This window comes from Bufo bufo, chromosome 11 (assembly GCF_905171765.1).
Source record: "Bufo bufo chromosome 11, aBufBuf1.1, whole genome shotgun sequence".
In the NCBI taxonomy this organism is placed as follows: domain Eukaryota; kingdom Metazoa; phylum Chordata; class Amphibia; order Anura; family Bufonidae; genus Bufo; species Bufo bufo.
The window spans coordinates 94150775-94174772 of record NC_053399.1 but is presented as its reverse complement, the minus strand read 5'-3'; the positions used below and the strand labels follow the sequence as shown (position 1 = coordinate 94174772).

General features: G+C 40.5%; 1 protein-coding gene across 1 annotated transcript in view; it reads left to right on the top strand.

Annotated features, from left to right (window-relative positions):
• The window catches only part of LOC120981568, a 181721-nt gene that overhangs the window by 109490 nt on the left and 48233 nt on the right, over positions 1 to 23998 (top strand). Inside the window, exons 5-9 of the mRNA XM_040411106.1 lie at positions 16130 to 16387; positions 18565 to 18822; positions 20160 to 20441; positions 20570 to 20845; positions 23678 to 23953. Of these exons, the coding sequence (XP_040267040.1) occupies positions 16130 to 16387; positions 18565 to 18822; positions 20160 to 20441; positions 20570 to 20845; positions 23678 to 23953 (1350 nt within the window). The remainder of the gene's footprint in view (positions 1 to 16129; positions 16388 to 18564; positions 18823 to 20159; positions 20442 to 20569; positions 20846 to 23677; positions 23954 to 23998) is intronic.

Genomic DNA, 23998 nt, shown 5'->3' with positions numbered 1-23998 from the left:
GGGCACGGCTAGGCTCCAGGAAGGTTCGTACAGCCCCTTGGACACATACAAGACTCATTTACATATCTATAAAATCCTTTTTTAAAGAAATTAAAAGCACACAGCCCTATAGGACAGATATATTGCGGACATGCTAGCTGCGATCTAGCCGTGCATGTCCGCATCTCTATAGCCCAAAACTTGGTGACAGAATCCCATTAAAGGGAGTCTGTCACCACATTTGAGCATATTAGACTAATCAAATAGCGTTATATGTGCCACCCAGAACTTAAAAACGGTACCTTTGTTGTATCTAATGGAGTTTTCTTTCAGCCAAAAATGAACTTTTAAGATTCTGTAAATGCGCCCTCTCAAGTGCCCAGGGCGGTGTCTCAATCATCCGAGCCCCAGGCAGCACCTCCTCAACGGCTCATAACCCTGCCCTCCGTGTGCCTCTGCCCGCCCGTTTACTCTCCTCCTCTCTCCTTTTCCACTGCAACTGCGCGGTCAAATTCGTAGCGCAGTGGAAAAGGAGAGAGGAGGAGAGTAAACGGGCGGGCAGAGGCACACGGAGGGCGGGGTTATGAGCCGTTGAGGAGGTGCTGCCTGGGGCTCGGACGATTGAGACGTCGCCCTGGGCACTTGAGAGGGCGCATTTACAGAATCTTAAAAGTTCATTTTTGGCTGAAAGAAAACTCCATTAGATACAACAAAGGTACCGTTTTTAAGTTCTGGGTGGCACATATAACGCTATTTGATCAGTCTAATATGCTCTAATGTGGTGACAGACTCCCTTTAAGTCTTCCTTTGTTGAACTTTAGTCTGGAGGCATTGAAGCTGGTCCAGTGAGCTAGTTCTTTTGTAGGCATCTTCGATAAGGGTAGAGAGATATCCTTTTTTCAGGAATATGTTCTTCAGTACATCCAGTTGTTTTTGAAAGGTGTCATCCATAGAAAATTTTTCCTTATTTTTTTAAATTGGCTGAATATTATATTTGTTAGCTATTTTTATTATGACGGCTGGCAAATTGAAGAAGGCTATTATCATTGACCTTCATGAAGTATGATGAGGAAATAAAACGTTGGTTATCGTAAATGACAATTATGTCCAAAAAATCCATTTCAGAGCAGATAAAATTCAGACAAAATTGGCCCAGGTGTTTTGATGGAGCAAAGCAAATTCCAAGCCGTCCCATGGTACTGATGGTAAGTTTGATCACCTTAAGTAAAAGTCGTTATTTGTAAATATGAATTCTAGGCTATCAATCAAAAAAATCTCTCAAAGCAAGAGGGGTATCTGGGTCTTCGTTCAGGTATTTTTTCTGCACACTGTAAGCCGGATGAGAGTTCCATGTTCAAATTTGGCGAGGAAATATGCATAAAGAAGTCTTCATGCCAACCAAGCTCCATTAGTTCACTGATGAGCTGAGTGGAATCCCTTAACCCCTTTGTGACCACCCATACGTGTTTTTATATCGGTCACTAAGGGGCCTTAGGCTAAGCGCTGCAGTGATCCCCCGTGCAGCGGGGAGCTGGGACTCGGCTCTCACATGAGAGCCGTGGTCCTGCTCTAACAGCCTAGACCGGCAGGAGTGCCGACCCAGGCTGTTTAACACTTTACATGCAGCGGGCAATGGCATACTGGTCAATGCATACTGGTTTTCTTTAGATGCAACATAGCACTCAATAGTTTACTTTCGTATTTGGCTGCTAACCAATACTAATAAGGTCCTGAAATGCATATCAGGCTGCACAAGGAGTATTGTGCAGTTCTGGGCTCCTGGGCACAAGAAAGACATAGCTGAGCTTGACCGGATTCAAAGGTGGGCAACTAAAGTAATAACTGGAATGGGTGGACTACAGGACCCAGAAAGACTACCAAAATTAGGACTATTGAGTTTAGGAAAAAGACGACTGAAGGGAGATATAATAATATTGTAAAAATATATTAAAGTTGAGTACAGAGATCTCTCCCATCCTATCTATCCCCAGGACTGTGACGAGGGGACATCCTCTGCGTCTGGAGGAAAGAAGGTTTCTACACAAATATAGTAGAGGATTCCTTACGGTAAGAGCAGTGAGACGGTGGTGATGGTGAGTTTACTAAAAGAGTTCCAGAGGGGCCTGGATGTATTTCTGGAGTGTAATAATATTACAGGTTATACACAGTCGAGTCACATTATTATGACCACAAGCTACTATCCAGATTAACTGGCGTGTGCAGCACAGAAAACAGTCAGAGGTATCTGGAGCCATGCTGACTGCAGTGCATCCCACAGTGGCTGGAAGGTGCATTGGGGAGGATTCACTGAGCAGACACAATAACAGTGGTCCGCAGATACTCAATTACGTTCAAGTCCGGGGAATTAGGGGGCCAGGATACTACTTGGAAGTCTTGGTCATGCTCTTCAAACTAATGTCGGACAGTTCTAGCCTTGCAACAAATCACACTGGAAAATCCCATCTGCTCCAAGGAAAGAAATCAATATGTATGAATTTACGTGATCTGCAGGTCTTGGTTCATACCCAGATCAGTTGAGAGTGCCTTCCACATGGATGAGTGGGCCCAGAGAATGTCAAAAAAACATTCCTTAGACCATAACGTTGCCACCACCAGATTGTGTTCCTCCAGCAATGGCTGCAGGGGGTTTGTTCTCTGATGTTTCTCACATGACACGCCAACGTCCATCCGTTTCATAAAACAGAAAACGTGATTCATCGAAGAAGACAACCCTATGCCAATCAGTGGAGGTCCAATTCATTAGCAGAAAATTGAAGCCTTTTCTGCTAATACAACTTCATTAGCAGAGGTGCAGTGACCATCCATCTGCTTCAAAGCCACATACTCAGTAGGGTTTGCTGAACTGTTTTAGACACATGTCACCATTCTCTTTCCTTCCTTTTTGTAATTTGCATCGAGACATTGACAGAAGACAACTTCTCCTTTTACACTCGAAAGCATATTCTCCGTCCATCCATCATGTCCCCAGAGACGTCCGTGTTATTACTCTGTAAGTACAATGATCTTTATGTCTTTCAGTCGCTGTCTGATGGTGAACAGTAATAGGGGTTGTAATAATGTAATATACATACCAGCCATAACTAACCGGCTACACCCCATCTCCCATAATAAACATCCCATCTCCTCTATATACAGATGTATACAGTATTTTAATCCCTGTCTGATGGTGAACAGTAAGAGGGGGAGCAATAATGTCACATGAACAGTTCCATCACTACAAGTTACCGACTACACCCCATCTCCCATCATATGTCCTCTGTATACAGCTGTTTACTGTGTATAATATCATATAAATACCTCCATCACTACAAGTTACTGGCTACACCCCATCTCCCATCATATGTCCTCTGTATACAGCTGTGTACTGAGTATAATGTCATATAAATACCTCCATCACTACAAGTTACCGGCTACACCTCATCTCCCATCACATTTCCTCTGTATACAGCTGTGTACTGCGTATAATGTCATATAAATACCTCCATCACTACAAGATACTGTATCTGGTGTGACCCCCGTGTACAGAAATCACTGCCTCTTATCATTTACGGTAATTGTTGATTAGCCCTGCACATCGGCTTGGAATTTTAACCTATTCGTCCGTGCAAAACAGCTTCTCCTCTGTTTTGTTGGTGGGTTTCCTCCCATGAACTACTTGCTTCAGGTCCTTCTAGCACATTTTTTATTATTTATTTATTCTTTAACCATTCTGTGGTACAGCTACTTATATGCTCAGGGTCATTGTCTTGCTGCATGACCCACGTTCTCTTGAGATGCAGCTCATGGACAAGTTTTCTGATATTTTCCTTTATAATTTGTTGGAATGATCATGAATTCATTGTTCCATCAAAGATGACAAGCTGTCCTGACCCAGATGCAGCAAAACAAGCTGAAACCATGATACTACCACCACCGTTTCTCACAGATGGGATGAAGATTTTATGCTGGAATGCAGTGTCTTCCTTTCTCCAAACATAACGCTTCTCATTTAAACCAAAGAGTTCTAGTTTGGTCTCGGCCATCCACAAAACATTGATCCAATGGCCTTCTGGCTTGCCTAGATCTTCATTAGCAAACTGTAGATGAGCAGCAAAGTTCTTTTTAGAGATCAGCGGCTTTCGCTTTGCAATCCTGCCATGTGCAACATTGTTATTCAGTGTCCTCCTGATGGTGGACTCTTTGTTGGTCAACCACTCCTGGGCAGGTTAATAATGGTCTTAAATTTCCTTAAATTGTATAGATTCTGTTTGGCTGTGGATTTGTGGAGTCCAAAGAGATGGTCTTTTAACCGTTTCCAGCCTGATCAGCTTTAACAACTCTTCTTCAGAATTCTCCTTTTTCGCGCCTAATACAGTTCTACAAACATGTGTTGTGACGATCAGAGTTTGACAGATCCCTGTTCTTAAACCGTTTGAGGCGAGGGTGATTTTCCATTTTTGAATGTCTGTTTTTCACTCCCGACCTTCCTGGAGCCATAATTTTTTTATTTTTCCTTTCACATAGCCGTATGAGAGCTTGTTATTTGCAAGACAAGTAGTACTTTCTAATGACATCTTTTAATATTGCATATGTTGCAGTGGATACCAGGAAAAAAAACTGGGATGGAAATGGAAGAAAAAAAAACGCAATTCCTCCACAGTTTTATTGGTCGTGTTTTTACGTTGTTCTCTGTTTGGTAAAACTGACCTGTTACCTTCATTGTCTGGGTCAGTACAATTATAACGGTACCACATTTATATAGTTTTTCTGGCAGTTTAGTACTTAAAAAAAAAAAACTTTGGAGAAAATCATTTCTTTTCTTTGCATCGCAATATTCTCAATCCCTTAACTTTTTTATATCTATGTCTACAAGAGATGTGTGTGTGTGTGTGGGGGGGGTGTCATTTTTTGCAAGGCGATCTGTAGTTTTCAGTAATACTATTTTGGGTGTGCATGACTTTATGAACAGTTTAAATTCAATTTCTGGGGAGGTAAAGCGACAAAAAACTGCAAATCAGGCAGTTTTTGAGGTTTTTTTCCGCTACATGGTTTACTATATTGAACAATTAAATTTATATTTTTGTAGTATGGGCATTTTGGGATGCAGAAATGCCTATAATGTTTATTTTTATTGTTTATTATTTTTAGGGATGAGCGAACTTCATATTTTTAAGTTAGTGTTCGGGTTGCTTGCAAAATGGTGCGAGTTTCACTGAACACACCCTGAACGCATCCGGAGAAAATTTGTATCGTTCATGTGAAAGAGGCCTAGAGGTTCACATACTTTTGTCACTCACAGATATGCGATATTGGATTATTTTCCTCAATAAATAAATGTTCAGGTCTAATATTTTTTACTAATTTTTTATTTGGTTATCTTCATCTACTTTTAGGACTTGTGTAAAAATCTGATGTAGTTTTAGGTCAAATTTATGAAGAAATATGGACAATTCTGAAGGGTTCAGAAACTTTCAAGAACTGCTGTAAATAATGACTATATGAATGAATGATAACATTATTTAGGTATGGTCACCTGAAGGAGACAACATGGGGCAGTTTTACCAGAACTGTCATAGGGATGTCCCCAGTGATTCTGATAATGGGAATAAACAGGATAGAGGTCGGATGAGGAGCAAATCCCAAAACACCAGGCCCGTGAGTTCTTTTGTTCCTCCACAGTATCTCTGTGTAACATCACCTATAGGTCACTAGCAGTGACATCCTGGTCTTACACATATGGCTGCTGAGGCCAGTGATTGGCTGCAGTGGTCACATGACCTTATCACTTCTAGTTTGGAGTGAACTAAAATGGAACTGATTGGAGCCGCAACGCTGGAACAGAAGCCTTTTCAGCAGTTAGTGTTTTTTGTTGGCCGACACACTCTTTCTCTGATGTACGATTATGTTGTTGTGTCTAACAACTCGTTTATGTTTTATTTTTCTGTATTTCTACTAATGTGGATCCTAAGCTGTAATAACCCCAATAAAGAAATATGTTCCAGGACTTTATTATATCTGTTACCTCTATTTCTCTTCTGTTTTATAGGGTTGGTTCTTATACAAAAAGGTAAGTCGCCAGATTTTATCTTCCATCTTTATATATGGAGAACAGTGATGTCATCGTATCACACAACGCACGGTGTAAATTCACACCTGGAGGTGTATTCCACATTCCCACCATTGTGGCATTTTACATGGATTATCATACAGGTAATCTACCATTACATGAACCAGCCTGGTGTATGTATTCCAATGCAGATGTATACAGGATCCTTTTTCCAGCAAAGTAGAGGAAACCTCCACTGAAAAGTCTAGAGTTACAGCAGCAGCGAACCACCACTGTCCCACTCACCCTGTCCCACTGTCCTCTATGAGCCAGGCCCAGCTGCCAGGTCCACTCTGTTGCTCCTTGCAAGCTGCAGCCTACTTGCCGGCATGGCCTCTCCTCCTGTGGCTGTAGGGAGTGCACATTCCCTATGGCTCTTAAAGGGCCAGTAAACGCAAAACCTAATCTTCAAGAGAAAAGGCTTGCAGTCCTGGGATACCAAAGGCACCTTCCCTTGTGAGAAGGTGCCTGAGCAATTAGGTTCTTTAGCTTGCTAAGTTCCTGTTAGGTGGGCTGTAACCTGTTGTCCACCCGTATACCGACCTACGCCTGTTTACTGTACTTTGACCCTCTACTGCCTGACCTGACCTGCGCCTGATATCTGTATTAACTCTTCATGGCTTGCATCATTTACTGTATTGCATTCACTCCACCAAACCTGAACTCAGCCTGTCACTGACCCATTGTTTCTGATCCCCGTGGGTCATCTTTTCACTACACTTAGACTATTCCAGGATGTAGGAGCCTGGCAGCCGCTCTACAGCGAAATCCAAATCACTGTATAGGATTTAGGCCTCTTGCACACGACTGTATGCCCTCCGAGACATACGGTCCGAGAGCGGGCCATATGTCCCGGAGCAGCATTGATCGTGCGCATAGGAGTACACAGCATAATAGATTACAATGATGCTGTGCTTACCGGGCCGCCTGCAGGGCTATTGTCCCGCACTCATATGATCTTGTGAGTGCGGGACAATAGCCCCGCGGGTGGCCCGACGTGCACAGCATCATTGTAATCTATGATGCTGTGTACTCTTATGCGCACAATCAATGCTGCTTCGGGACATATGGCCCGCTCAAAGACCGTATGTCTCGAAGGGCATACGGTCGTGTGCAAGAGGCCTTAAAGGGTGAAAACCAAGGGACTGCTAGGTCAACACCCTCAGGGCTTATGCACGTGACCATGTTGTGTTTTGCAGTCCAAAAATTGTGGATCCTCAAAATACGGATGTCGGCCGTGTGCATTACGCAATTTGAAGAATGGAATGGCCGGCCCATGATAGAAATGCCTATTTTTGTCCGCAAAATGGGCAAGAATAGGGCATGTTTTATTTTTTTTGTGGCGCCACGGAACAGAGCAACAGATGCGGTCAGCACATGGAGAGCTGTCTGCATCTTTTGCGGCCCCATTGAAGTGAATGGGTCCGCATCCGAGCCACAAAAAATGCGGATTGAATGCAAACAATGGTCATGTGCATGAGGCCTTAGGAGAGGCCCTAAGACAAATCTGTTGGTTATATACAGTGGTTCCACACCTACTACTGACTCTAGGGTCAATTCAGCAGATTTTGCATCAAAAACTGGAAAAAAAATTAAATAAAAACTTAACAAAAGCACACATACTACATGTGTTTTTTTTCTATCGAAAAGCTAGTAGATGTCACCCTCTCCATTGAGAAGGGTAAAATCTGCAAGAGCAAGAGACGTCCGATATATAAATTGACATGCTGCAGATTCCAAACTGTGAAATTCTCATCCATTTTGCTAGTACTGTAGTACTCTATGGATATGCTGCACGAAAGTCTGCGACAAGAAAATCAGTCATGTCTGACCCCATCCTCAAGGCGCTTGCACACGTTGCGGATTATGTATGGTTTTTCTGAGCAGATGTTCATGCAGAAAAACCACAGCGTAATGTGGTACCAACAAAATGTATGAGATTAGACAGATGCACCTAGACAGACAGAAATCTACAACTACTCGGAGCTGCCATAGATTTCTGGCTCGAATTGTGCCCGACAACTGATGTAAATTAAAGGGGTTGTCCAAGTTATTTTTTTGTTCTTTGCATGTTTCTAACTAATCAAATGTAACAGCTTTACCATGCACTTACTGCATCTACAGTTGCTGCTTTCTCAGATGTCACTGAGGGTCACATGACCTGTGATGTCAGCTTCTCTCCCTGCTCTGATGATGTTTTGTGCACAAGCCTGAGAGAGCAGATATGTACAGGAGACGTCACTGTGCTGGCCACACACCCCTGCACTGCCGTCTACTGCTGTCTGCTCTCTACCTGGATTTTTAACCCCTTCAGCAGCACAGACTCAGGGCCGAAGGCTTTACTGAGTAGCTGCAGGCAGTGAGGAGACAAATGCTGGGCACAGGAGCTGATAGAGGAGTTCTGCAGAGCATTGCACAAGAACAGGTAGGGGGAAGATCCAGTGTGCATCAGCAGTGTCATTGTACAGCTGAGACTTGTCGTCCTACACCTACAACATGCTGCTGAGTATCCCAGCAGTCAGACATGAAACTCAGGGCAGCACTTGTATTCACTCCCTTTGCAGAGCAGGGGGAGGGGCAGAGATTGTTGTTATTGCAGGTAAAAAAAAGGCCAGAATACAACCAGGGAAATGAGGAAATATAATTTTTTTTTTGCCTAAAACTTGCTTAGCTTAGGGTACTTAGACACTAGTGTTAAAGTTTTCCGGTACCGAGTTCCGTCCTAGAGGCTCAATACCGGGAAAGAAAACGGATCAGTTTGGTCCTAATGCATTCTGAAAGGAGAGCAATCCATTCAGTAAGCATCAGGATGTCTTCTGTTCTGTCCCTTTTTACAGTATTTGGCCGGAGAAAATTTTCTCCAGGCAAAATCCCGGAACACTTGTCGGAATGTCAGATCTGGCATTAATTTCCATTGAAATGTATTTATGCCGAATCCGGAATTAAAATTGCTGCATTGATGGATGCGCAGACCTTTAAAAATGTGAAAAAAATAAATACCGGAAAGACGGATCTGGTATTTCAATGCATTTGTCAAACGGATCCGGATACAAATGATATCCGTTTGCACACGGATTTCCGGATCCGGCAGGTAGTTCCTGCAACAGAACTGCCTGCCGGAATCCAACAACGCTAGTGTGAAAGTGTATATGTATTTGTTAAAATATGAGAAATAAATTAAAATAATAGCAGCATATGTATTGGCAACAACAGCATAAATTAATAGCAGCTATCCGATGTCACAATAATAGCAGCAATAGTGGGTCACCAAAATGTTCTTAATACAGATCGGTATATATCAAATAGATTAGTGAATATACAAGTGAAAAAAAATGAAAAATTAGTGAAAAAATAATGATCAATAAAAAATATAAAAAATAAAATAAAAATATAAACAGTATATAAAAGTCTCCAGCACAATTCCAAAAATAAGTGTGTAATTCTTTTGATAATAAATATCCACAATAATCCTGGTCACATGTGATTGGTGTAAAAAAAAAAAAAATTGAATAAATATATGATAATATCCAATGCGTTGATTGTTTGTATTTATATATAGTCACAAAGACAGCAAATGCGTATTGGCGTTCCAATTCACTATATGGATATTAGTAGTTGACTTTGGATTGTAAGCCAATATATATAGTTTGTCTTGCCTCCTTCTGTAAATTTCAAATTGAGCTGCTGACAACTTGTCCCAAGAGGCAAATAGTGCAATAGGTGCGGAGAGCCTATAGCGTCTCACTGCACGTATCACTTATATATGTTGGTGTATATAATCATAGAAACAACGATTGCGTCTTGGTATTCCAACATGCTTAAGTATGACTTAGATTATAAGCCAGAAAGGAAAGTTCCTCTTACCTCCTTCTGTGTATTCCAGAGGGGGCTACTATCAGATTGTCCCAAGAGGCGAGCAATGCGAGTGGAGCGGAAAATGCCGTGGCGTCTGGCTTCACGTGTCTTCCACTGGCAGCATCCAAGTATCACGGTGATACAGGTGAGACTTCCGCTTTCTCTTTGTTAGCGTGATCTCATTGATAATAAGTAACAAAGGTCTGGACAGATGGAATCAATGTTCAAATTTTGTAAACTTTAGAATTGCATGGCCATGCTTTTTGAGTTGTTTGTAGCAGAGGTATTACAAAAGTGTCCAATATGAATCTACCAGACGCGTTTCGGGATGATTCCACATCCCTTCCTCAGTGGTCATACTTGGAACTTTGAACCCCCTTTTATATCCTACCAGATCCTCCATAAAGTATGGTAGCTGGATTGGAATCCAGAATTAGATTGCATCAAAATTGATGCTGTGCTTTTGATGCGATATTGCTGCGTTTTTTTATTTGTAGATGAGTTTTGTTGTATAATCAATAGATCAAGCTGCGGTAAATAACTATATGTAATAAAAATTCTATCTGACATTCAAAACTATATCGATTTATAGCATTTCCCTAAAAATAGATATACATCTTTAATTATATATAAACCAATATCTCTAAAATAAAAATAAAAATATATTATAAGATCTGTATCCAACTAACAGAAGCAATTACGGCAACATTGGGAAATTAGATCCCTACAACACTATATAGAACATGGTATAGTACCGAAAGGTTTACAAATTAGCAAAATCCCAGCACAAGATCTTCTCAATGATAACTTTGAGAGCGAATGGAATACTTTACTATTCACTCAATCCACCGCCCTAATGAATTTAATTATTAAGAGGAGAACTGAAATGTTGGAGGAACTAAATAGAAAAATAGAAAAAATAAAGGAACAGTTATATAAATTTCCCAAAAATGATGAATATGCATTGTGGCAAGAGAGAATCTGTAAAGGGTTAGATAAAATAGAGACAGATATTATTAACAAAAAAACAAAGAAACATATAGACATTCAGAGTATCAAACATCGAGAGAAATCTCATAAATCCCGTAACAATGGAGAAAATATACAAAATAGTGAAATTATCACAAATAACAGACAGACAGGGAAAACGGAAAACTTATACTCAATACCAGTAAATTATCAGAACAACAATTTTTTAGATCATACCCCGGCACACCACAGAACACGGATAGTACACAGGGAACAAACACCAAATTACCACCGACAACGATCACCGACTTATCATTACAATTTGAGACAGAAGAACCGCCCATATCAACTTCCCAGAGAGGTGAACTCATATCACACTCCCCAAACTTGGAACCGACATGCACGGTCCAATATCGATCAAGGGAACACCTACAGGCATCAACATCACAATCAGTCAGAAGAAAGAGAAAAACGAGGAGAAGCAAAAGGAAGAGAAACTCAATACAGGAAACACCACTAATTGTTAACACTGATTCAGTTATAAATCTCAGTTCTACCACTCTCACTGATTCACAGGTATCATTACTAAACAAAGGCCTCAAGTATGCCCCAACTGCAAAAGTTGACAAGTTTTCTACCTATATAGGTATGCAAAAATTTATTAGAAATATATGTCTAAAGAAATATTTTATTAAAAAACCCCTAGAAATGAAAAAGAACCAATCTATGGGCCCCTTTCAACATTTAACTCTTAGAAATAAATCTACAATGTTCCCTAGGAATGAGATTAGCAAAGAAATGGCTACCTTTCAAAAATGTGTAGAAGGAGATTTGAGAAAAATGAAAGATAAATCTATGACTAACAACTTGACTAAAAAAGAAACTATAGCCATCAAAGAATTACAAAAAACTAAAGAAATCACGAGACGCCCAGCGGACAAGGGAGGAGCTACGGTTATACCTAACACAGAAAAATACAATAAGGAATGTTGGAGGCAGTTAGCAGATACGACCACATATTTCAAACTATCGAAAGACCCGATAAATGAATTTAAACCGCAATTAAAAGAATTATGCGAAAAAGGTCTACTGGACCAAATTCTCCTTAAACAAGAATCAGATTTCATCATGGGCACACAGGGAAAGCTACCAGCCTTCTACTGTCTGCCCAAGATTCACAAAAACCCACAGAATCCTCCTGGGCGTCCCATAGTCTCTGGGATAGGTTCCATTACCTCTAATCTATCAAGATATATAGATACCCATCTCCAACCATTGGTAAAAAAAAATAATAATCCTATATTAAAGATACTACACACATTATAAAAATTCTGGAAGATTTGGAGGTCGAACCCAATTGGATCATGGGCACGTTGGACATCCAGTCTTTGTACACAGTTATCAACCATGAACAAGGACTGGATGAAATTAAAAAACAACTAATTAAAGATGGTTCTTTTAAAAATTCTCAGATCAATTTTATACTGGAAGGTATTAAATATATTTTAGAACACAACTACTTTTACCTTGAGGGTGACTATTACTTACAGAGACGTGGCACCGCCATGGGGACTAGGTTTGCCCCCAGCTATGCCAATTTATTTTTGGCTGAGTGGGAATCTGCCCACATTGAACCTAGACTGGGGGCGGACCTGGCCCTATGGCGGCGTTATATCGATGATGTCATTTTCATTTGGAAACAGGGAGTATCACAGCTTGATGAATTTTTTAAAGTATTAAACATCAATGATATGAATTTAATTTTTAATTCAAACATCAAAGATCAGACTGAATTTTTAGATCTATTAAGAAATAAACGTGCTAACAAATATTATTGTAGCACTTATCAGAAACCCACAGCGACAAAAAAATTTATTCTATTTTCCAGTTGTCACCTTCCTAGTTGGCTGATTAATATTCCTACTGGACAGTTCCGTAGAATCAGACGTAACTGTACAGATGACCATCAATTTGAAGACTAGACGACTAAAATGATATCTTACTTTGTAAATAAAAATTACCCTGTGGAATCTATAGATGAAGCATTGGATACTGTAAGAAAACTAGAAAGAAAATCGTTCTTTAATGAAAAACAACAAGAAAGAATTCAACATGAATTTTTGGATATTAGGTTTATTCTCCCCTTCAATGATAATTATAAGAAATTACAGAGAATAATTAAATCACATTGGCCGCATCTTCTAAGTGATAAGACAGTAGGACACCTCCTACCTAATACACCAAAGATAACTTTCACAAAAGCCCCCAATTTAAGCTTGAAGATAGCTCCATCAGTCCCAAATAAGATTAAGACGGACATCACTCTAAGGACTTTTATGAATATGAAAGGATTTTACAAATGCGGTAGATGTATAGGATGCAAAATGAATAACCAACCACGTAAAATCTTAGAGGTCCACTCTACCCAAAATTCTTATATATGGGAAATTAAAGATTGTATTTCCTGTAATTCCTTGGGAGTCATATATTTATTTCAATGTCCATGCAATACATCGGCCGTACAAAGTGAACCCTTAAAATAAGAATCAATGAACATATATCGAATATCAAAAAAGGTTACGAAAAACACTCTATCGAAGCATTAGAAAAAGGTCCACAATAGCAATCTATTGAATATAAAATTTATGGCATTAGAAAAGGTCAACAAACATTGGAGAGGAGGAAACTTTATTCGAAAAATGTCTAGAGCAGAATCTAGACAGATATATGAATTCGGGTCCCTTCTACCATTTGGACTGAATTCTGAATTAGAACTGTTCGGTTTTCTTTAAGGTCGATGCCCCATCTCCGATGGTGGGTCACATGTCTGGTCATTTACCGGCACTGTGACCTTCTCTCTGGTTTGGGACCTCCTCCTACTTCTACGACTCACCCTCTTGATACAATAGGACAAGATAAAGTATACTTCAGATTAGACAGTTCATTTATCTATACTGACTCCGATCTGTTTCCATTTATTTAATGGTTAATCGATCACGGACCTTGCAAGATTGTACAACTATAATTATTCTAGCTAAAATAAAGGTTATATATTTTTAGGCCAATGTTATATATCAATATAGTTCTGCATGTCATATTGCATCTCGATTATATATAGTGATTTATCGCAGCGTGAGATATCGATTATAGATAATTACACATATACAAACAAAAACTGCAACAATATCGCATCAAAATCACAGCATCCATGTAGATGCAAGATAGTTTTGGATTCTGATATGACATGCAGACGCAGGATTAATTGTACGATTTCATTATTTAATGATTTACAATAGGATGAGACAAAATACATCTCTGAGTGCTATTTATTAATATTGATTTTTATTTTGTCCTATAAACTGTAATGGTTAGTTGGATACAGATCTTATAATATATTTTTATTTTAGAGATATTGGTTTATATATAATTAAAGATGTATATCTATTTTTAGGGAAATGCTATAAATCGATATAGTTTTAAATGTCAGATGGAATTTTTATTACATACAGTTATTTACCGCAGCTTGATCTATTGATTATACAACAAAACGCATCTACAAATAAAAAAACGCAGCAATATCGCATCAAAAGCACAGCATCAATTTTGATGCAATCTAATTCTGGATTCCAATCCAGCTACCATACTTTATGGAGGATCTGGAAGGATATAAAAGAAGGAGGTTCAAAGTTCCAAGTATGACCACTGAGGAAGGGATGTGGAATCCTCCCGAAACGCGTCTGGTAGATTCATATTGGACACTTTTGTAATACCTCTGCTACAAACAACTCAAAAAGCATGGCCATGCAATTCTATAGTTTACAAAATTTGAACATTGATTCCATCTGTTCAGACCTTTGTTACTTATTATCAATGAGATCACGCTAGCAAAGAGAAAGCGGAAGTCTCACCTGTATCACCGTGATACTTGGATGCTGCCAGTGGAAGACACGTGAAGCCAGACGCCACGGCATTTTCCGCTCCACTCGCACTGCTCGCCTCCTGGGACAATCTGATAGTAGCCCCCTCTGGAATACACAGAAGGAGGTAAGAGGAACTTTCCTTTCTGGCTTATAATCTAAGTCATACTTAAGCAAGTTGGAATACCAAGACGCAATCGTTGTTTCTATGATTATATACACCAACATATATAAGTGATACGTGCAGTGAGACGCTATAGGCTCTCCGCACCTATTGCACTATTTGCCTCTTGGGACAAGTTGTCAGCAGCTCAATTTGAAATTTACAGAAGGAGGCAAGACAAACTATATATATTGGCTTACAATCCAAAGTCAACTACTAATATCCATATAGTGAATTGGAACGCCAATACGCATTTGCTGTCTTTGTGACTGTATATAGAAATACAATCAATCAACGCATTGGATATTATCATATATTTATTCAATTTTTTTTTTTTTTACACCAATCACATGTGACCAGGATTATTGTGGATATTTATTATCAAGAGAATTACACACTTATTTTTGTGCTGGAGACATTTATATACTGTTTATATTTTTATTTTATTTTTTATATTTTTTATTGATCATTATTTTTTCACAAATTTTTCATTTTTTTTCACTTGTATATTCACTAATCTATTTGATATATACCGATCTGTATTAAGAACATTTTGGTGACCCACTATTGCTGCTATTATTGTGACATCGGATAGCTGCTATTCATTTATGCTGTTGTTGCCAATACATATGCTGCTATTATTTTAATTTATTTCTCATATTTTAACCAATACATATATACTTATATTAATAAATTTAACATATCTGACGCCATAGTGTGAGTGCTCGCTTATCCCATTTTTAGCATTATTCATTTGTTGAATTTAGCTAGCAGCACCTCACCATAATCAATTGGAAGTGAGCCACTCCTACAATTACTGCTAGTGTGAAAGTACCCTTAGTTATATATTGCTGCCCATCAGATTTACAGTGCTATTTTTTTTTTTTTTCATAACTCGGACAACCCCTTTAAGATAAATTTGACATGACTTCTGGCCACACCGATTCTGAAAAGTGGTGAAGGCAGCATAAAAACCACTACTTGCGTCTGTTTTTTCAAAAGTCATGCTACACAAAGTTGCAAACACACAGTTTCTGGCACAAACTAAATTATAAATCTCCCCCTTAATTTTTAAGTTTTGGGTTGCGTTCTCTCTTAGACTGTCTACAATTCCTCAGTGTAATACATGATGTCTTATAGGAGCCTCCATCAGACCTGTGGTGACCTTCACTCCAAACTACAAGAAGATATTCACAACGGAGTCTATAACAATGACCTGTGATGTGGAGGCTACTAGAGGAGAAGATCTGAATTATATATGGTACAAAGACCATGTGCAAGTGCACAGTGGAAAATCCTATACAATACAAAATGCTGGAACATCACACAGTGGAAATTACCAATGTGTGACCAGTACTGGAGAAAGAAGTGACCCCGCTAGACTGGATGTTAGTAATGGTGAGTAATTCTACCAGTTCACTAATATAGAGAGCAGAGAACAGGACTGATAAGAGATCATACACGTCCCCTCGTCTTATACACAGCAGATAACAGGACTGATAAGAGATCATACACGTCCCCTCGTCTTATACACAGCAGGTAACAGGACTGATAAGAGGTCATACACGTCCCCTCGTCTTATACACAGCAGGTAACAGGACTGATAAGAGATCATACACGTCCCCTCGTCTTATACACAGCAGATAACAGGACTGATAAGAGATCATACACGTCCCCTCGTCTTATACACAGCAGGTAACAGGACTGATAAGAGATCATACACGTCCCCTCGTCTTATACACAGCAGGTAACAGGACTGATAAGAGATCATACACGTCCCCTCGTCTTATACACTGCAGGTAACAGGACTGATAAGAGATCATACACGTCCCCTCGTCTTATACACAGCAGAGAACAGGACTGATAAGAGATCATACACGTCCCCTCGTCTTATAGACAGCAGCTAACAGGACTGATAAGAGATCATACACGTCCCCTCGTCTTATACACAGCAGGTAACAGGACTGATAAGAGGTCATACACGTCCCTTCGTCTTATAGACAGCAGGTAACAGGACTGATAAGAGATCATACACGTCCCCTCGTCTTATACACAGCAGGTAACAGGACTGATAAGAGGTCATACACGTCCCCTCGTCTTATAGACAGCAGGTAACAGGACTGATAAGAGATCATACACGTCCCCTCGTCTTATACACAGCAGGTAACAGGACTGATAAGAGATCATACACGTCCCCTCGTCTTATACACAGCAGGTAATAAGACTGATAAGAGATCATACATGTCCCCTCGTCTTATACACAGCAGGTAACAGGACTGATAAGAGATCATACATGTCCCCTCGTCTTATCCACCGCAGGTAACAGGACTGATAAGAGATCATACATGTCCCCTCGTCTTATACACAGCAGGTAACAGGACTGATAAGAGATCATACACGTCCCCTCGTCTTATACACAGCAGATAACAGGACTGACAAGAGGTCATACACGTCCCCTCGTCTTATACACAGCAGGTAACAGGACTGATAAGAGATCATACACGTCCCCTCGTCTTATACACAGCAGGTAACAGGACTGATAAGAGATCATACACGTCCCCTCGTCTTATACACAGCAGATAACAGGACTGATAAGAGATCATACACGTCCCCTCGTCTTATACACAGCAGGTAACAGAACTGATAAGAGATCATACACGTCCCCTCGTCTTATACACAGCAGGTAACAGGACTGATAAGAGATCATACACGTCCCCTCGTCTTATACACAGCAGGTAACAGGACTGATAAGAGGTCATACACGTCCCCTCGTCTTATACACAGCAGATAACAGGACTGATAAGAGATCATACACGTCCCCTCGTCTTATACACAGCAGGTAACAGGACTGATAAGAGATCATACACGTCCCCTCGTCTTATACACAGCAGATAACAGGACTGATAAGAGATCATACACGTCCCCTCGTCTTATACATAGCAGGTAACAGGACTGATAAGAGATCATACACGTCCCCTCGTCTTATACATAGCAGGTAACAGGACTGATAAGAGATCATACACGTCCCCTCGTCTTATACACAGCAGATAACAGGACTGACAAGAGATCATACATGTCCCCTAGTCTTATACATAGCAGGTAACAGGACTGATAAGAGATCATACACGTCCCCACGTCTTATAAACCGCAGGTAACAGGACTGATAAGAGATCATACATGTCCCCTCGTCTTATACACAGCAGGTAACAGGACTGATAAGAGATCATACACGTCCCCTCGTCTTATACACAGCAGGTAACAGGACTGATAAGAGATCATACACGTCCCCTCGTCTTATACACAGCAGGTAACAGGACTGATAAGAGATCATACACGTCCCCTCGTCTTATACATAGCAGGTAACAGGACTGATAAGAGATCATACACGTCCCCTCGTCTTATACACAGCAGGTAACAGGACTGATAAGAGATCATACACGTCCCCTCGTCTTATACACAGCAGGTAACAGGACTGATAAGAGGTCATACACGTCCCCTCGTCTTATACACAGCAGGTAACAGGACTGAGAAGAGATGATACACGTCTCCTTGTCTTATCTTATTATGTATTACAGATTATCTCATCCTGCAGACCCCTCTTTATGTCTATGAAGGAGATGCGATGACGTTACGATGTCACCACTATCCTGGATATGGAGGAAGACAGACAACGTTTTACAAAGAGAACAAAGTCATTACAGACGGGAGCGATGATGAGGAATTTAATATTAGTAATGTAGACCGGACAAGTGACGGGAAATACAAATGTACAAAAGAAGTCTATTATCGTTCATCGTCTGTATATGGAGCTGAAGCTTCTGTATCTGTAGAAGGTAAATCCAGGCAGGATGTGCACAATACAATTGGAGTAACATGTATCCTGACGATTCACTACTGTGTCAGGTTGAGATCAGATTAGCTAAATTTGTGGTGACTTTTCTATCCAATAATAATAATAATAATAATTTATATTTATATAGCAGCACCATATTCTGCAGCGCTTTCCAAATTTAGAGGGTTCATGTAGGAAACAAAATACATCACAACATAACTGGCTAATACACAACACTATGAGTGAGGGCCCTGCTCGCAAGAGCTTACAATCTATGATGAATTGGGAGTGACACATAAGGTAGTTAGTTGATTGCGATATGTAGTAGTCAAGCCATTTTTGTACTGAAAGCAGTGGTATAGATCACATCCAGGCCTGAGGAGTTGGTGGGGGAGGGGTTTACTCAGGAAAGAGTCATTTTAGAAAGCTTGATAAGCCTGGCTGAAAAGATGTGTTTTTAAGGTACGTTTGAAGGTAGGGGAGTTGGGAATTGACCTGATATCCCGGGGCAGAGCATTCCAGAGAGTAGGTGCAGCTCGAGAAAAGTCTTGAAGACGAGTGTCCAACTAGCGCTAATGATTGTTTGTGATGGCAGACGCATCGGCCAAAACTGCATGTAGATGGCATAATTTGGCTGGATTCAGCCCATCACTTGCCATTGCACTCGAGTACCAGGGAGTCCGTTTTTAGAAAAAACTGACTCCTTGGTTGGCCAGTTTAGTTGGTGCTGCCGATCACTATCTCGAATGTATGGACAGCTTAAGATGCAGTCTGGAGCATAAGGAGAAAGAGAGAGCAGCCAAGGTCGAATTATGGATTGTGGACACAGCATGTAACGCGCCTTAGTACTATCACACACCTTCTGTGCTGCCCACATCTTCAGCTTGTCTCTCCCACTTCCACGTCTTTTTGCTGTCACATCAGGATTTCACAGACTGCACTGTGTGCAGCATAGCCTGGGCTCATTTTTCACCTTAGTACAGTACTTACCAGTCCCAACTATAGTCAGTACCTGCACTGGCACATAAAAACTCATGTACTCTGGTCCCCCTCCCAATAGATTGCATCTCCTAAGGAAAGAGGTTCATCTTACCTCATGGACAATGTGCCCCGGGATATGGCTTTAAGAATATGGTAATAACAATCCCAGATTTGGTGGCGTTTGTTCCTCCCTCCATCCAAAAACAAAATAAATTATGTGAACAAAATAAATGTGAACAAAATGTCATACGTACCCTAAAATGGTGAAAACTATGGTAATCAAAATGTTCTGCCTTCCATCAAAACAAACAATGCAAATCTTCCCAGTAATATATTGTCATTTTATTCTTCTTTTAGAGCTGTTCAAGACTCCGATCATAAAAGTGACCCCACACCCAGTTTTCAAGAAGGAAAACATGACCCTAAAATGTGAGACAAGTCTCCATCCTTCCAGACAGAACACCCGGCTACTATTCACTTTCTATAGAGAAGGACGAGTTATTCAGGGGTCTGGTGACAAGGATATCTATAAAATCTCCATGGTACAGCTGGAGCATTCTGGGAAATATTCATGTGAAGTGCAAACCACAGATGGAAGAGTGAGAAAGAGAAGTGCAGAGGAACCAATCCAGATAGAAGGTGAATATAGACACTGGTTATATTATCTGAGACCTTTTTTTACCTGCAGCATGTATGAAAATGGTTTTGGGGAAAATGCAATATCGCTCGAAATAAAATCTATTCCTATCTATAATCATTCATTTTAGAGCAATTCTCATATCCAAATATAACGGTGACCAAAAATCTAACAGTTGAAGGAGATGCCATGACCCTGACATGTGACACGACTATACACATAAAGCCTACAGAAGTGCAGTTCGCTTTCTACAGACATGGACGGGAGGTTCGAGGATTTAATTCATCTAACAAATATCAAGTTCAATTTGCTCAGCAGAGGGATTCTGGGAATTATACCTGCGAAGTAAAAAACACAATCAACACTACAATGAAGACAAGTGATAGGTACAACGTATGGGTAGAAGGTAGGTAATTCATATTTTAAGACCAACAATTGTAAATTAGTAAAAATCGACTCCTTAACTGTATCTGTCTAACCGCTACTCCGAAGCCCCCGCCATGTTCCAGACATTCCTCTGGTTGACCATTCAGAACAGAACAGCTTATTCTCACCCACAATATCTCTGCGGTGCTACACCCCCTACATCTCATCCTTCATTTCTGTCTATCATCCTACCCATGCTCTCCGTTCAGCTCAACATCCACCATAATCAGAACCTCTCACTCCTGTCTCCAAGACTTCTCCAGAGCTGCACCAGTTCTCTGGAATGCCCTGCCCCAAGAAATTAGGTTAATCCATAACAGCCATAGGTTTAGGCGCTCCCTAAAACACATCTTTTTATGGTGGCCTATCACATCCCCTAATATAGCTCTTCTCCATTTACCCCCATCATCATTCTTCAGAACATGATCCATCATGAAAAACTATCCACCATACAACATGCACTCCAAAGCAGTACAAATATCGACTGGTGACTGGCTCATGCAGCATTATATTTACTCCCCTATTTTGTAAGGATAGCTGGACTATCCTAAGTATTTAACTGGTGTGTCACCCCTATCTCCACCTAGATTGTGAGCTCTTGCTACCAGGACCCTCAGTCCTCTTGTTTTAATTGTTGACTTGTTTGTTGGTCTGTTATTTATGACTGTTTTTTATATGAACCCCCTGGTTGTAAAGCGCAGTAGAATATGTTGGCGCTATATAAATTATATTATTGTTAAACATGTAAAATGTGGAGCTGCTATATTCAGTGCTGCCATAAAAGGGTTGTCTGGGACTAAATAACTTTTCACAGGTGCCCGCAGTCTGTCTCCACTATGGAAAGATTCATACCTACTTCCCGAAGCTCTGGTCTTGCATGGCGGCTCACATGTCCATCTTCCAGTCCGTTGCTTGTTTAATCCATCCCCAAGACGGCATTATCATCTGCTCCGCTGCAGCTAATACCTGGATTCAGTGGTGACGTGTCTACAAGAGATACATCACAGCTGAACACCAGTAATTGGTTGGACCTAAGCAGTTGATGCCCATTCTAGGGATGAATTAAATGAGCAACGGACTGGAAGATGGACACTTGAGCCGGCACACAAGACCAGAGCTTCAAGAAGTAGTTATGGTTCTTTCCATAGCAAAGGCAGACTGCGGGCACCTGTGAAAAGCTCTTTATTCCCAGATAACCCCATTAATGCCATCTTCCTGTACTGTCTAGCAGTTCTGAGATTACTGCACGCATGAGCGGTAGTGACCTTTCTCCTTTAGTCTTCACCACTGAGCATGTGCAGCACAGTTTCAAGCATTGTAACAAGGCTTGGAGCAGCATGAAGACACCTAGTGTAAATCAAAGGAGATAACACAGGAGACGGGAGAACCGATTATCACCCCTAGAGCACCCTGCTTGTCACTGATTTTGATAAATAAGGACCTTAGATTTATAGAACATAAAATATAAGTATGATTAATATTTCAACATTTTCTACATTTATATGAAAATTAATAAACTATAATATATATTCTTTTCAAGCCAACTCCACCAAAACTAGCTTTGACTCCATAGCCCTTAAATCCATCTTCTAACAATATCAAAACAGTATACACTCACCTAAAGAATTATTAGGAACACCGGTTCTATTTCTCATTAATGCAATTATCTAGTCAACCAATCACATGGCAGTTGCTCCAATGCATTTAGGGGTGTGGTCCTGGTCAAGACAATCCCCTGAACTCCAAACTGAATGTCAGAATGGGAAAGAAAGGTGATTTAAGCAATTTTGAGTGTGGCATGGTTGTTGGTGCCAGACGGGCCGGTCTGAGTATTTCACAATCTGCTCAGTTACTGGGATTTTCACGCACAACCATTTCTAGGGTTTACAAAGAATGGTGTGAAAAGGGAAAAACATCCAGTATGCGGCAGTCCTGTGGGCAAAAATGCCTTGTGGATGCTAGAGGTCAGAGGAGAATGGGCCGACTGATTCAAGCTGATAGAAGAGCAACGTTGACTGAAATAACCACTCGTTACAACCAAGGTATGCAGCAAAGCATTTGTGAAGCCACAACAAGCACAACCTTGAGGCGGATGGGCTACAACAGCAGAAGACCCCACCGGGTACCACTCATCTCCACTACAAATAGGAAAAAGAGGCTACAATTTGCACGAGGTCACCAAAATTGGACTGTTTAAGACTGGAAAAATGTTGCCTGGTCTGATGAGTCTCGATTTCTGTTGAGACATTCAAATGGTAGAGTCCGAATTTGGCTTAAACAGAATGAGAACATGTATCCATCCTCTGATGGCTACTTCCAGCAGGATAATGCACCATGTCACAAAGCTCCAATCATTTCAAATTGGTTTCTTGAACATGACAATGAGTTCACTGTACTAAAATGGCCCCCACAGTCACCAGATCTCAACCCAATAGAGCATCTTTGGGATGTGGTGGAACGGGAGCTTCTTGCCCTGGATGTGCATCCCTCAAATCTCCATCAACTGCAAGATGCTATCCTATCAATATGGGCCAACATTTCTAAAGAATGCTATCAGCACCTTGTTGAATCAATGCCACGTAGAATTAAGGCAGTTCTGAAGGCAAAAGGGGGTCCAACACCGTATTAGTATGGTGTTCCTAATAATTCTTTAGGTGAGTGTATATTATCCAACCAGCCGCCTCCCCATTACAGCAGCTCTCCACAACATAGAAGTAGAGTTAAATATGCCACATGCCTTCAATATCCACAACTTTCCCTCTCCATTGTGATTTGTTCACATCTGTTTTTGTAATATTTTATTCTTCTCTAGAGCTCTTCTCCCCTCCAGTACTGAAAGTATCTCCAGAGTTGGTCAACCAGGGGGAGAACATGATTCTAACTTGTGACACAAATCTTAGTGAACATAGGCAGACTACAGAACTGCAGTACGCCTTCTACAGAGACGGGGAAAACATTCAGGGGTTCAACTCTTCTAATAGGTATGAGGCTAAATTCATAAAGGTGGAAAATTCTGGGACATATACATGTGAGATACAAGCATCAAACGGCAGTGTAAAGAAGAGGAGTAAGGAAGTTCAGATAGAAGGTGAGCAGCAGCCATCATCCTGTTCTGGTCACTCGTGTCAACTGA